Source organism: Ranitomeya imitator, chromosome 5 (assembly GCF_032444005.1).
Source record: "Ranitomeya imitator isolate aRanImi1 chromosome 5, aRanImi1.pri, whole genome shotgun sequence".
Classification (NCBI taxonomy): Eukaryota; Metazoa; Chordata; class Amphibia; order Anura; family Dendrobatidae; genus Ranitomeya; species Ranitomeya imitator.
In genome coordinates, this window is record NC_091286.1 from 95,100,529 (window position 1) to 95,113,213 (window position 12,685).

A 12,685-nucleotide genomic window follows, 5' to 3' on the forward strand; every position below is an offset into this window, starting at 1 on the left:
TGAGGTTTCTGCATCTACTAACATCCAAAGAACTGCAGGCCTCACTTGCCTGTTAAGGTTAGTGTTCCACAATAAGAAAGACTGGGCAAAAGTGACCTGCATGGGTAACAAAACGAAAACCACTGCTGAGCAACAAGAACATATAGGCTAGTCTCAGTTTTGACAGAAAACATCTGGATGATCACCAAAAGTTTTGGGAAAATACTCTGTGGACTGATGAGACAAAAGTTTAACTTTTTGGAAGGTATCTGTCCCATTACATCTGGCGTAGAACACAGAACTTCTGAAAAGGAACATCATACCAACAGTAAATTATGGTGGAGGTAGTGTGATGGTATGGGGCTGTTTTGCTGCTTCAGGAACTGGAAGACTTGATGTAAATGGAACCATGAATTCTGCAGTCTACAAAGGAATCCTGAAGAAGAATGTCCGGTCATCTGTTCGTGACCTCAAGCTGAAACGTACTTGGGTTATGCAGCAGGACAATGATCCAAAACACCCCAGCAGGTCCACCTCTGAATAGCCTAAGAAAAAGAAAATGATGACTTTGGAGTGGCCTAGTCAAAGTCCTGACCTTAATCCAATTGAGATGCTGTCACCTTAAAAAGGAGGTTCATGCTCAGAAACCCTCCAATGTTGCTGAAGTACAACAATTCTGCAAGGATGAGCAAGTCAAAATTCCTCCAGAGCATTGTAAAGGACACATTGTCAGTTATCGGAAACATTTTATTGCAGTTGTTGCTGCTAAGGGTGGCCCAACCAGTTTTTAGATTTAGGGAGCAATCACTTTTTCACACAGGGCCCCGTAGGACTGGATTTCTTATTCCCTTAATAATAAAAACCTTCCTTTAAAAACTGCATTTTGTGTTTACTTCTGTTATTTTTGCTTAATATTTAAATTTGTTTGGTGATCTGAAACACTTAAGTGTGACAAACATGCAAAAGAATAGGAAATCGGGAATAAATTAGAAGGGCGTGCTTCTCTTTACCGGCACTGAATTCACATCATTTTCGGTCCCAGTAGGGGAACCAGAGGTCGGCTCCCCGCCCGTTATAAAGTAATGGCGCATCCTAGCGTTACGACCATTCTTTATTAGATAGGAAGTCCCCATTAAATGTTATTTTTCACGATGGATATGCTCTTTTGTGCTGTCAGACAGAGCTATGTCTTGTCAGCTTTGATTGCTATAGTGATGAAAGGGATTGAATTTAAGAGGTCAGTTAGTATATAATAGCAGATACATAGGTTTCCTAGCTTTCACAAATAAACCTGAGAAAAACAAACTGTAGGAAAATCCCAACCTTGATAAAGCTGATGAAGTTCTGTATGTACTATAGATCGCATCCTAGAATAACCACATGAGTGGTAGCATGTAACGCGCTCTATGGATTCATAACATCCTTCCTAGGATTGCTGGATACATCTGATGATACATTTAGTCTGCAGAGCCGTCTATTGGTGTTTGTGTCTTCATATATCACTATTTATCAGTAACACAGTAGTCTACTAACATAAAGTAGTGTTTAGCTCTGTTCGAGCCTGCTTCATCCATGTGAAAAAGAAAACAGGAGGACAGAGAAAAAAAATAAGCCGACAAAACAGGTCACTTATTCCAAATGATGATTTCACCTATTCTTCTCTTGTATCAATAATTACATAATTACTATGAGCAGATGGATTGCAGCACACAAGCAGATGGCGGGGAGAGCGGAGAAGTAAACAGGCTGAAAATTGATGATTTCTTTTCCAAACAAGGATTCCATTACTTCAAAAAAAATAATAAATGACTGCAAATATAGTCTGGGATTAGGGGGAACAGACTAGAATACCCCCGGGCTCATCACTTTGCTGATGCCATAATAAAATGAAGCTACCGTGAGCATTTTAACTTACATTGAAATTGCAAACAACATCTTGTTAAAGACAACTGTGTGGGGAATATATAATATCTCATCATGTACAAGAGCAGCTGGCTGATGTAATAATCAGCATTATTAAAATAGAATTCAATGACATTTCTCCATATAGATATGCTGAAAAAGTTATTATTATTATGCTTTGCTTATATAGCGCTATGTTATTCTGTAGAACTTTACAGACATTATCATCACTGTCCCCGATGGGGCTCACAATCTAGATTCCCTATCAGTATGTCTTTTGAGTGTGGGAGGAAACCGGAGAACCTGGAGGAAACCCACGCAAACACAGGGAGAACATACAAACTCCTTGCAGATGTTGTCCTTGGTGGGATCTGACCCAAGGACCCAGTGCTGCAAGGGTGCAGTGCTAATCACTGAGCCACCGTGCCGCTATGTAACTTTGTTAATGTGGGTGCACTTGGAAGCAGATAGTGGCTGGCAGGCAGGTGCAGGAAGGATGGCTTTAAAATCGACACCTAGGACCCCCACAATTAGCCGTTACCAGCTCCATCAGCAGCCGGATATAGTCAGAGTAGGGAGACGAGATGACTTGCTGTACCCGGAGCGGCTACTAAACAGTGTGTAATCCTACAGAAAAAAATTGTACATGAAGAGCCATTTAAAAAAAAAAAAAAAAAAAAGTAGAACTTTATTGTAAATCACAAAAAATGGAGTGGTCGTGTTCCTCTCCAAACACGGATTATGTCCGTCCACTGCTGGAGCTGGTAAGAGATGATCATAGGAGTGTCAAACCTCCAGTAATCTGATATTGTCGATCTATTCTTAGAAAACATCATTAATATCCTAGTTGTGGACAACCCCTTTAAAATAAAATTATGTGTACTAGAAGGCTTCCTATTGTGCATGAACTGGATGATCTGAAAACCTGCAGCCACGTAAGTGTGTGCTGTGGTCAGATATGTAACCCCCACAGCTTAGTTTTTGCTTTAAACCTGCCATCTGTGCCACTAATGTCAAGTAACAGAGAAAATTTTTTTGATTTTAGTGTAAGGCATAAATAGCAATTTAAAATTCATGGAACTCGATCAAGTTACACATCATTTTATAGATATTGTCAAGTTTTGACAATTTCAAGCATAAGGGCAAAAAGTGTGCCTCGAGAAATTGACCTGCACTTCAAAAACATACACTTTAGATGAATGCTGCAATTTTAACAGAACTAGACAATCATCTAATTTGTATGGCGGTGTATACAAATTTCCAACAGCATATGTTAGGGAAAAAAGGGTCAGGCATGTTTGTTTTCAACACGACCGATCTTTTTTTTCTTAGGAGAGCACGCAGCCACTAGAGGTGTGTGCCAGGAGGTTAGGACACGTGCACACTCCTCCAAGGTGATTATGCATGTGTATGAAGAGTGGGGAAGAATAGCTGTTGGCTGATCACTCTTTCAGTTGACAGCGATCTAAAGTGTATACCCAGCGTTAGAAATAAGTGATCATAGAATAGACTTAACAATGAGACTATTGCTTGATTTTCTATTCTTTAGCCATGTTTACTTTCATGTGGCATAAACCATAGATTTTTCTTCTTTACAAAAATTAAAGAATAAATCTAATTGAAAAATGTGTGCAATGCCATCTCTGCTTCAGTGAGTCTCTGGATTTATTTTACGGCTTGAGGTCTAAACAGACCCACAGGCCCCCTGGGAACAGTTACGTCCCAGTACCCACTCAGTGAAGACCGCCAGTACTATGGGCATACACACAGTCAGTACCAATAATATCCTGGTTACACCAAACCTACTTTGTTCAAGTTTCTTGGGATTTCCATTGTATAAAACAAACCTGAAAGAAATCCCTTGGACCCAATCAAAATTAAAGGGGCCTGTTGCTATAAGTTGAGATTAGCTTATAAATGGATCGATTAAAACGGTCATGGCTCTTGTGCGAACGAAGCAATGGAGCTAATCTGAACAGCGCCTATATCAACAAGTCTTCATCAGCGCAATACATACAGAAGGCGTGCCAACTTTGTAAGCACATAGGCATCACTGTATGCTTTTTTTGTTGACACAGTATTAGTACAAAGTAATATGTAAGAAGTATTGGTAAAAGATCGACATATATACGTCAATACAACAGTGGAAACTCAGACAAAAAACAAAATCCACTGCTATGCCAAGCAACAGGAACTCAGACAAGCTCAAGTCCTGTTTATTACTTTTTTGGGGGTTTCTGGAGCTTTTACTAAGGTATAGTTTGGTTACATCGGGTTGTGATATGATCGTTGAATTGAGAGTTCTGTCTACATTCGGGATACATATATTTAAACACTGGGATACAACTCATCCTGTGAGGGTATGAACACCCAGATCTGTATAATTAAGAAGCAACCTATTCATACTAAGACAGCAATTCCATGCCATCTGCCAAACCTTGTAGAGCCTGGCATGGTGCCTGTTGCCTGCTGTAGCTTCTGTCACCCACCTGATCCTTGGAGACCTGCTTTGATGGAGCGTTTATGCCAAGCTTTTCCAGAGGATAGACAATCTGTCGTCTCGGTCGCACGGGAACCATGTAATGAAGGGCAGATGTCAGTGAATGGGCGCAGGGATCCTTAAACTGAAAGACAACCATCTTCATTTTAGTGAGGAGAATGCCAACTCTGGTCCTCGCAGATGTTTAACAAACGCGCAATTCTTAACAGACTTGGCAAATTGAAAGCCGGGGTTAGAGAAAAATAATAACAAATAAACATAGTGCTAGAACCGGGGAAGGAGTTCACATAATACCCACCACTAATGAAGATAATTATGGGAATAATTACATTACCATCTCTGTGGGAATGACAGATAAACAAGTGGCTTGGTTTATGGCATTTTGCTGTACCAGAATTTTTCCCAGGAGCACATTCTCTCACTACCAATCATAAATTAGCTCATCTTACCTCCATCCATTTTCTTTTCTGTTAGTCAAGGATCTTGTGCTCAGAACCCACTAATACTTTAAAAGATGAGAGAGAAGACTCTCTGATTACTTAAAGAAAGGATCCGGCGATGTTCCCACGATCTGGAAGTAGCAGTTCTTTGGACGCAGCGTATTTTCTCTAAGTCCAAAACGCTGCGATCTTTTGATCACAGGTAAATCTGCATGTTTTCACTGAACCGTGCAGAATTACCATATCCAATACATCCTATTGATTACATTTCTGTTGCAGTCCTCAAAGACATGCCGCATGTCAGTGTCCGCTGGTGATCCGCAGGTGCACATGTATACATAGTGGACATGGGATTTCACTATGCTGTAACATCTGGCCGCTGAGGTCTGGCATAAATACGCAGCGTCAAAACCGCAGCAATTCCTGATCATGGGCACGTACCCTTACTGTTCTGCTTTTAGTCCCGATAATTTACTATAACATATACCATCGGCGTCCCTGCATGCCTCCGCTTCTCCCCCACGGAAGGAACGCCTACTAACTCACCACTTTGGCCATCTTGTCATGTCTCTTGCTCCGGTTCCCGAGTCTCAACTGCGGCGAGCGCACTCCAAGTCTAATAGAGAGACAGTGTGTTCAATCTTATATGTCTCCAGCCAACAGCTGGGAGACACTTAGTACTTAAGACACCTCCACCTATAGGGAGGTGCCTGAGCAACAATTGTAGTTAGTCCGCAAGCTGCCAGCTAGTGATCAGATCCCAGTACCAGTTGAGCTAATCTAGTACCAGTACCAGTTCTTCTTTCTTGTTCCTGTCCTGCATGTATAGCACCTGAACCCGAAACCGCTCCGGTGGTACCTGAACCCGAAACTCCTCTAGTCGTGCCAGAACCTGAAAGTGAAATCGCGCCTGAGGAACCAGAACCCTGAAAACACTGGCGGTATCTGTACCCGAAACCCATGCTGTCAGTATTGGTTCAAGTATCCATCCCGTCTGAACAAGTGGCTACATCTATATCCTCTGTATCTAGTCCTGTCTAAGACTCCTAGTCTGTTCTACTGTCCTGACCCTTAGGGGTCAACTGTTGCTGTACCAGTATCTGTTCTGGAGTAGCACCTGGAATCCAGTGAAAAATAAGGTGGGCAGGTAGTTATGCCCCTCCAGGCTCTCCCCGGCCTGTGGCGCTGTGGGTCCACATTCCATAATGCCACAATACTAAACTCGCTTGTCATTACAGTACTGATGCATAAGGTAAATCCCACACTGTTTGCCATGTTGTTTAGCAGGTATCTATTATTTACACTAGCACAGGCACTGTTTGCTGTAAGTTTATTTTTTCTCACTATTTCTCTGGGTTCACTTAATTGATTTTTCTATGACAATAAATATAGGATCTGATTTTCCCAAGAACTGCACTATTCTTGTACATGAATGGGGATGAGCTGTAATACCAGACACAGCTATTGACAACAGTGATTCTGACTCTGGGATAAAAAGGAGGCCTGCTACTCTGATCTTGGACAAAAAATGCAGCACAGCGGAGCAGTAGTTATCACCGTTACATGGAAGCTCCAGTGACCTGATTTCAATCCAACCGAGGACAATGTCTGTATGGAGTCTGTATGTTCTAATAATAACAATGTTTAATTCTACAATGCCGACATATTCCACAGCAGTTTATAATTCAGAGGGGACATGTACAAACAAAATAGGACATTACAGAGTAATACAGAGTAATCACATACAAGATTTCTCTCGCGCCTCACCTACTCTGGAACCCTCTACCCCAACATATCAGACTCTCACCTACCATCGAAACCTTAAAAAAGAACCTGAAAACCCACCTCTTCCGCCAAGCCTACAACCTGCAGTAACCACCAATCGACCAAACCTCTGCACGACCAGCTCTACCCTCGCCTACTGTATCCTCACCCATCCCTTGTAGATTGTGAGCCCTCGTGGGCAGGGTCCTCTCTCCTCCTGTACCAGCTGTGACTTGTACTTGTTTTTATTATGTATACCCCTCCTCACATGTAAAGCGCCATGGAATAAATGGCGCTATAATAATAATAAATAATAATAATACGTACAGAATGTCAACAAATACCAAGAGGAGTGAGGGCCCTGCTTGTAAGACTAAAATCTATTAGGAAATAGGGGTGACACAAAAGGTAAAAAAAATACTTGTAGTGTATATTTATTATAATGACGGTCCAGCCATCAATATAGTGAATAGGGGCATTCAAATAAAGCTGCATGAACCATTCAATAGTCAGAATCTATACAAGCCCAGTTACAAAGTGCTACTGAGTGCATGGAGGTTGAAGAAACAAATAAGAATGACCAGATTCTGAGGAAACGTTAAGAAGGGAAAACAGGAAATAGCTTAGCAATAGATTAGATACAGAAATGTATTTTTAGAGCACGCTTAAAACTGTGGATACCAGGAATTAACCAGATTGTCTGGGGCAGAGCATTTCAGAGAATGGTGCAGAATGTGAGAAGTCTTGAAGTGGGAGGTTCAGATTATAGAGGATGCCAGTCTAAAGTCATACGTGGAACAGAGAGCATCAGTAGCGTGGTAGACAGAGATGAGGGAGGAAATGTAGGGTGGTGTAGAACTGTGAAGATCTATGTGGGTGAGAGATAGTTTATATGTATTCTGTAGTGGAAGGGTAACCTGTGCAATGACTGGCATAGCGTGGAGGCATTGGTGTAGTGGCTGTACAAAAATAACACTCAGGCTGCAGGATTCACAGTAGATTAGAGAGGGGAGAGTTTAGTAACAGGGACACTGTCAAGTAGAGAGCTGCAGTAGTACAGACAAAAATTAATAAGAATGCTAGTGAGAGTTTTTGCAGAGTCAGAGGTAAGAAAAGGGCAAATGTTTGCCATATTTTTGAGGTGCTGGTGACATGAGCAAGTGTGTGAATGGATATAGGGAGTAAAAGAAAGATCTCAGTCAAATATAAACCCAAGAGGGGAGCTAGTAAAATCATATAATGAGCAAAATCGGAAGAAGATCAGGTCCAGTGTATTCCCTTCTACAAGTGTAGAGAGAAAGACATAGAAGATGAGTGGCAGAAGAGGAGTGTGGATTATTAATGGGGAAGTTAAGGTCCCATATGATAAGAGAGGGAATCTCACCGCATAAAAGTGTTGCAAAGTGATTTAAAAAAGTGGTGTGGTTGGCACGGAGGTCGGTAAACTACCATCACTTGCAGGGACAAGGGGTGGAATATGACCTAAGAAGACGGGAATATAAGTGAAGGTACCAGGGAGATTACATGAAAAGCACATTTTAATTAAGGATCTTAAGGTACGAGAAAAATAGACCACAAAACGAGAGAGCTGCAGAGGAGGCGCTATTCAACTGCTGGAACCAGGTTTCAGTGAGAGCAAGAAGATTAAAATAATTTGAAATGAATAAGTCATGAGTATAGGGAAGTTCCAGAAGGCACAATTAAAAGAGACAAGAAAAAACATACAAAAAATAATTATGCAATTAGCAGGATTTCTGTGTGCAGCAAAAAATAGTAAAAATTACTAGTATAAAGAGGGCCTGAGTTAGGGGAGACATCTCCTGCAACTATGAGAACGAGAATAGAGAGAGTGAGCAAATGATTTTGTGATTGGTGAGAGCATATCTCGCATTGTATGGTATTGGTGGATGGATTTGATTGTTTTAAGAATGTGAGAAGAGCACGCGAGCTGTACTTGGGAGAGGGGAGGACTGATTAGAACAGAGTACTCGGAATGTGTGAAGGGACGGAAACACTGCAGAAGCCAGAAAATACATGAAGCAAATATATATGATAAATACATCTGGCAGCACATGTGAACTAGAAACAAGTTTGTTTGAGCATTTTGCATAGGTTACGTGTCTTCTGCCCTGTCTAACCGCTGTGCACTTTGACAAATAAGGCATTTAAAGAAATTTTGCACAAGTGCCTTCCCCTTATCTACATCTCAATTTATAGAGACATTTGTGCTTATATCTAGGTCTAATTTAACTTGTTAAACAATCAACTGACTTGGGACTGGAGGAGGCAATAATTTGCAAATAAATTTGCAGTCCAATTGGACCAAAAAAACTTTCTGATGTTTCAGATAACATATTGTTCTCTATTTGGGATGGCTTCCACAAGGTACTCCGATTTGTTTCCAGACTCAAAAAAAACTCACTGAGAATTTGTTCACACTGAGTTTTTTTTTAGGATCATGTTATCCCCTCTATGACCAGAGGTATTTCGGTTTTTGAGTTTTAATTTTTGCTTCCCTTCTTCCCAGAGCCATAACTTTTTTATTTTTTGGTCAATATGGCCATGTGAGTGCTTGTTTTTTGTGGGACAAGATGTACTTTTTAATGGTACCATTAGTTTTAACATATCGTGTACTGGAAAACGGGAAACAAATTCCAAGTGGAGTGAAATTGCAAAAGAAGTGCAATACCACAGTTTTTTTTTTTTTTTAACAATGTTCACTAAATGCTAAAACTGACCTGCCATTATGATTCTCCAGGTCACTAGATGTTCATAGACACCAAACATGTCTAGGTTTTTTTTTGTTCAGTGGTGAAAAGAAATTCCAAAATTTGATAAAAAAAAAAAATGGCTCCATTTTCCAAGACGTGTAGCGTCTCTATTTTTCGAGATCTGGGGCTGGGTGAGGGCTTATTTTTTGTGCACCAATCTGGCGTTTTTATTGATACCATTTTGGTCTAGATACGATCTTTTTGATCACCAACTATTGCATATTACTGCAATGTAGCAGTGAAAAAAAAATGTAATTCTGATGTTTTAATTGTGTTCTCGTTACGCCGTTTAATGATCAGGTTAATTATTTTTTATATTGATAGATCGGGCAATTCTGAACACGGTGATACCAAATATGCGTATTTTTGATTTTTTTATAGTTTTTTTTTTTAAATGAGGCAAAATGGAGGTGATTTTAACTTTTATATTTTTTTCACATTTTTAAAAACTTTTTTTTTTACTGTTTGCATGCTTCAATGGTTTTCAAAGGAGACTAGAAGCTCCAGTACTTATATCGCCTCTGCTACACATTTTTAAAACTGTGAATTGAATAGACTGCCAGTGTGGAAAAAAAAGTTTTAAAACCACTTAAAAAACCCTTCATGAAAAAAAATGTTTCCAGAAGCAGGGATAAAGAACAGCATTATTCATCGGATTTTTCCTCTTCCAAAAATCTCTGTCTGAACATACCCTAATTGGCATCCTATGCAGGGCATGTACAGGTGCTTCTCACAAAATTTGAATATCATCAAAAAGTTAATTTATTTCAGTTCTTCAATACAAAAAGTGAAACTCATATATTATATAGAGTAATTACAAACAGAGTGATCTATTTCAAGTGTTTATTTCTGTTAATGTTGATTATTATGGCTTACAGCCAATGAAAACCCAAAAGTCATTATCTCAGTAGAATTAGAATAACTAACAAAAACACCTGCAAAGGCTTCCTAAGCATTTAGAAAGGTCCCTTAGTCTGTTTCAGTAGGCTCCACAATCATGGGGAAGACTGCTGACTTGACAGATGTCCAGAAGGCAGTCATTGACACACTCCACAAGGAGAGTAAGCCACAAAAGATAATTGCTAAAGAAGCTGGCTGTTCACAGAGTGCTGTATCCAAGCATATTAATGGAAAGTTGAGTGGAAGGAAAAAGTCTGGTAGAAAAAGGTGCACAAGCAAGCGGGATAACCAGAGCCTTGAAAGGATTGTTAAGAAAAGGCCATTCAATCTATCCATTTGGGGGAGATTCACAAGGAGTGGACTGCTGCTGGAGTCATTGCTTCAAGAGTCAACACACACAGACGTATCCAGGACATGGGCTACAAGTGTCGCATTCCTTGTGTTAAGCCACAACGCCAGAAGCATCTTAGGCTACTTTCACACTAGCGTCGTTTTGAATACGTCGCAATGCGTCGTATAGGGGAAAAAACGCATCCTGCAAAGTTGTCTGCAGGATGTGTTTTTTCCCCATAGACTAACATTAGCGACGCATTGACACACATCACAACAGTCATGCGACGGTTGCGTCGTGTTGTGGCAGACCGTCTTAAGCAAAAAACGTTACATGTAACGTTTTTTGCTGCGTTGAGTTCGCCATTTCCGACCGCGCATGCGTGGCCGGAACTCTGCCCCCACCTCCCCGCAACTCACAATGGGGCAGCAGATGCGCTGGAAAAATGCATCCGTTGCCAACGTTGTGCGGCGCTTGCACAGTATGCGTCGGTACGTCGGGCCGACGCAGCGCGATGGCCCCATATCGACGCTAGTGTGAAAGTAGCCTTACCTGGGCCAAGCAGAAAAAGAACTGGACTGTTGCTCAGTGGTCCAAGGTATTGTTTTCAGATGAAAGTCAATTTTGCATTTAATTTGGGAATCAAGATCCCATAGTCTGGAGGAAGAGTGGAGAGGCCACAATCCAAGCTGCTTGAGGTCTAGTGTGAAGTTTCCACAATCATTCATGGTTTGGGGAGCCATGCCATCTGCTGGTGTAGGTCCACTGTGTTTTATCAAGACCAAAGTCAGCGCAGCCGTCTACCAAGAAATTATAAAGCACTTCATGCTTCCCTCTGCCGACAAGCGTTTTGGAGATAGAAATTTAATTCTCCAGCGGGACTTGGCACCTGTCCACACTGCCAAAAGTACTAATATCTGGTTTACAAACAAAAGTATCACTGTGCTTGATTGGCCAGCAAACTAGCCTGACCTTAACCGCGAAGAGAATCTATGGGGTACCTGGGCTTCCATAACACCTCAGCAGTGCCACAGGCTGATCACCCCCATGCCACGCTGCATTGATGCAGTAATTGATGCAAAAGGAGCCTCAACCAAGTAGTTCAGTAGGCCAATATTTCGGATTTTAAAATCATTTTTCAATCTGGTTTTATAAAGTATAATTTACTGAGATAATGACTTTTGGGTTTTCATTGGCGGTAAGCCATAATCATCAACATTACCAGAAATAAATACTTGATCACTCTGTTTGTAATGACTCTATATAATATGAGTTTCATTTCACTTTTTGTATTGAAGAACTGAAATTTCCTTATAATCGACCAGTGTAAACAGGCTGTCAGTCTCTTGGTGAATGAATAAAACGTAAATGGTGTTTAAGCTTACAGTCTACATGCACAGAACTACCTGTTCCTGATTGTTCTGTGCACATGGGAAGTGCAGTTAGCCTCTCTAAACAGCCTAATAAAGCACCGCCAATCAGCTTCTATATAGCCAGTGTAAACCCACCTTAAAATAGGGAAAGGGAAAAAAATTATAAAAAATAATTAAATAATACTGTTTCCTGTTGTTATCTGATGGAGATGTTCATGTGTCTGGACAGTAGGAGAGGACTATACATTACTTTATCCTACAAATATCTTCACTCTTTTCAGTAGACTTGACTAAAGCACATTGAAGTTTATCATAATGGTAATACCACATTATAAGAGAAAACCCCAAATTATCTTTTGCACCCTGTAAGGCTAATTCAATGTAGTGATATGTCCGTCCTTATCTTTCCACAAATTTTAACAAAGGGGTTGATCTGCCTTCTGATAAAAGTCTTCAGTCACTGTCAGGAATTACTGGTATTGCCAGTGAGAGTGGGCAGTCATGTGATCGCACGTATATGACTAGCATACTTCCAGCCACATTCAGACTAAATGTGTCTGGCTTCTCTCAATGCGTGTGAATTGAGAGAAGTCAGGCATGTTTAGTTGGCATGTGACCACATGCATGCAAATTGCAAACTTTAACTCACTGGCAATACTGGTGAATTCTGACAGCTTGTGCACCATGTGACTTTACAGCGGGCAACCCCAAATCCAGTCTATTGT

At 40.7% G+C, this 12,685-nt stretch overlaps 1 protein-coding gene across 1 annotated transcript in view; it reads right to left on the reverse strand.

Moving 5' to 3' along the window:
* The window catches only part of CFAP61 (cilia and flagella associated protein 61), a 411,230-nt gene that overhangs the window by 260,741 nt on the left and 137,804 nt on the right, over positions 1 to 12,685 (reverse strand). The window contains exon 17 of the mRNA XM_069768933.1: positions 4,371 to 4,505. Within this exon, the coding sequence (XP_069625034.1) occupies positions 4,371 to 4,505 (135 nt within the window). The remainder of the gene's footprint in view (positions 1 to 4,370; positions 4,506 to 12,685) is intronic.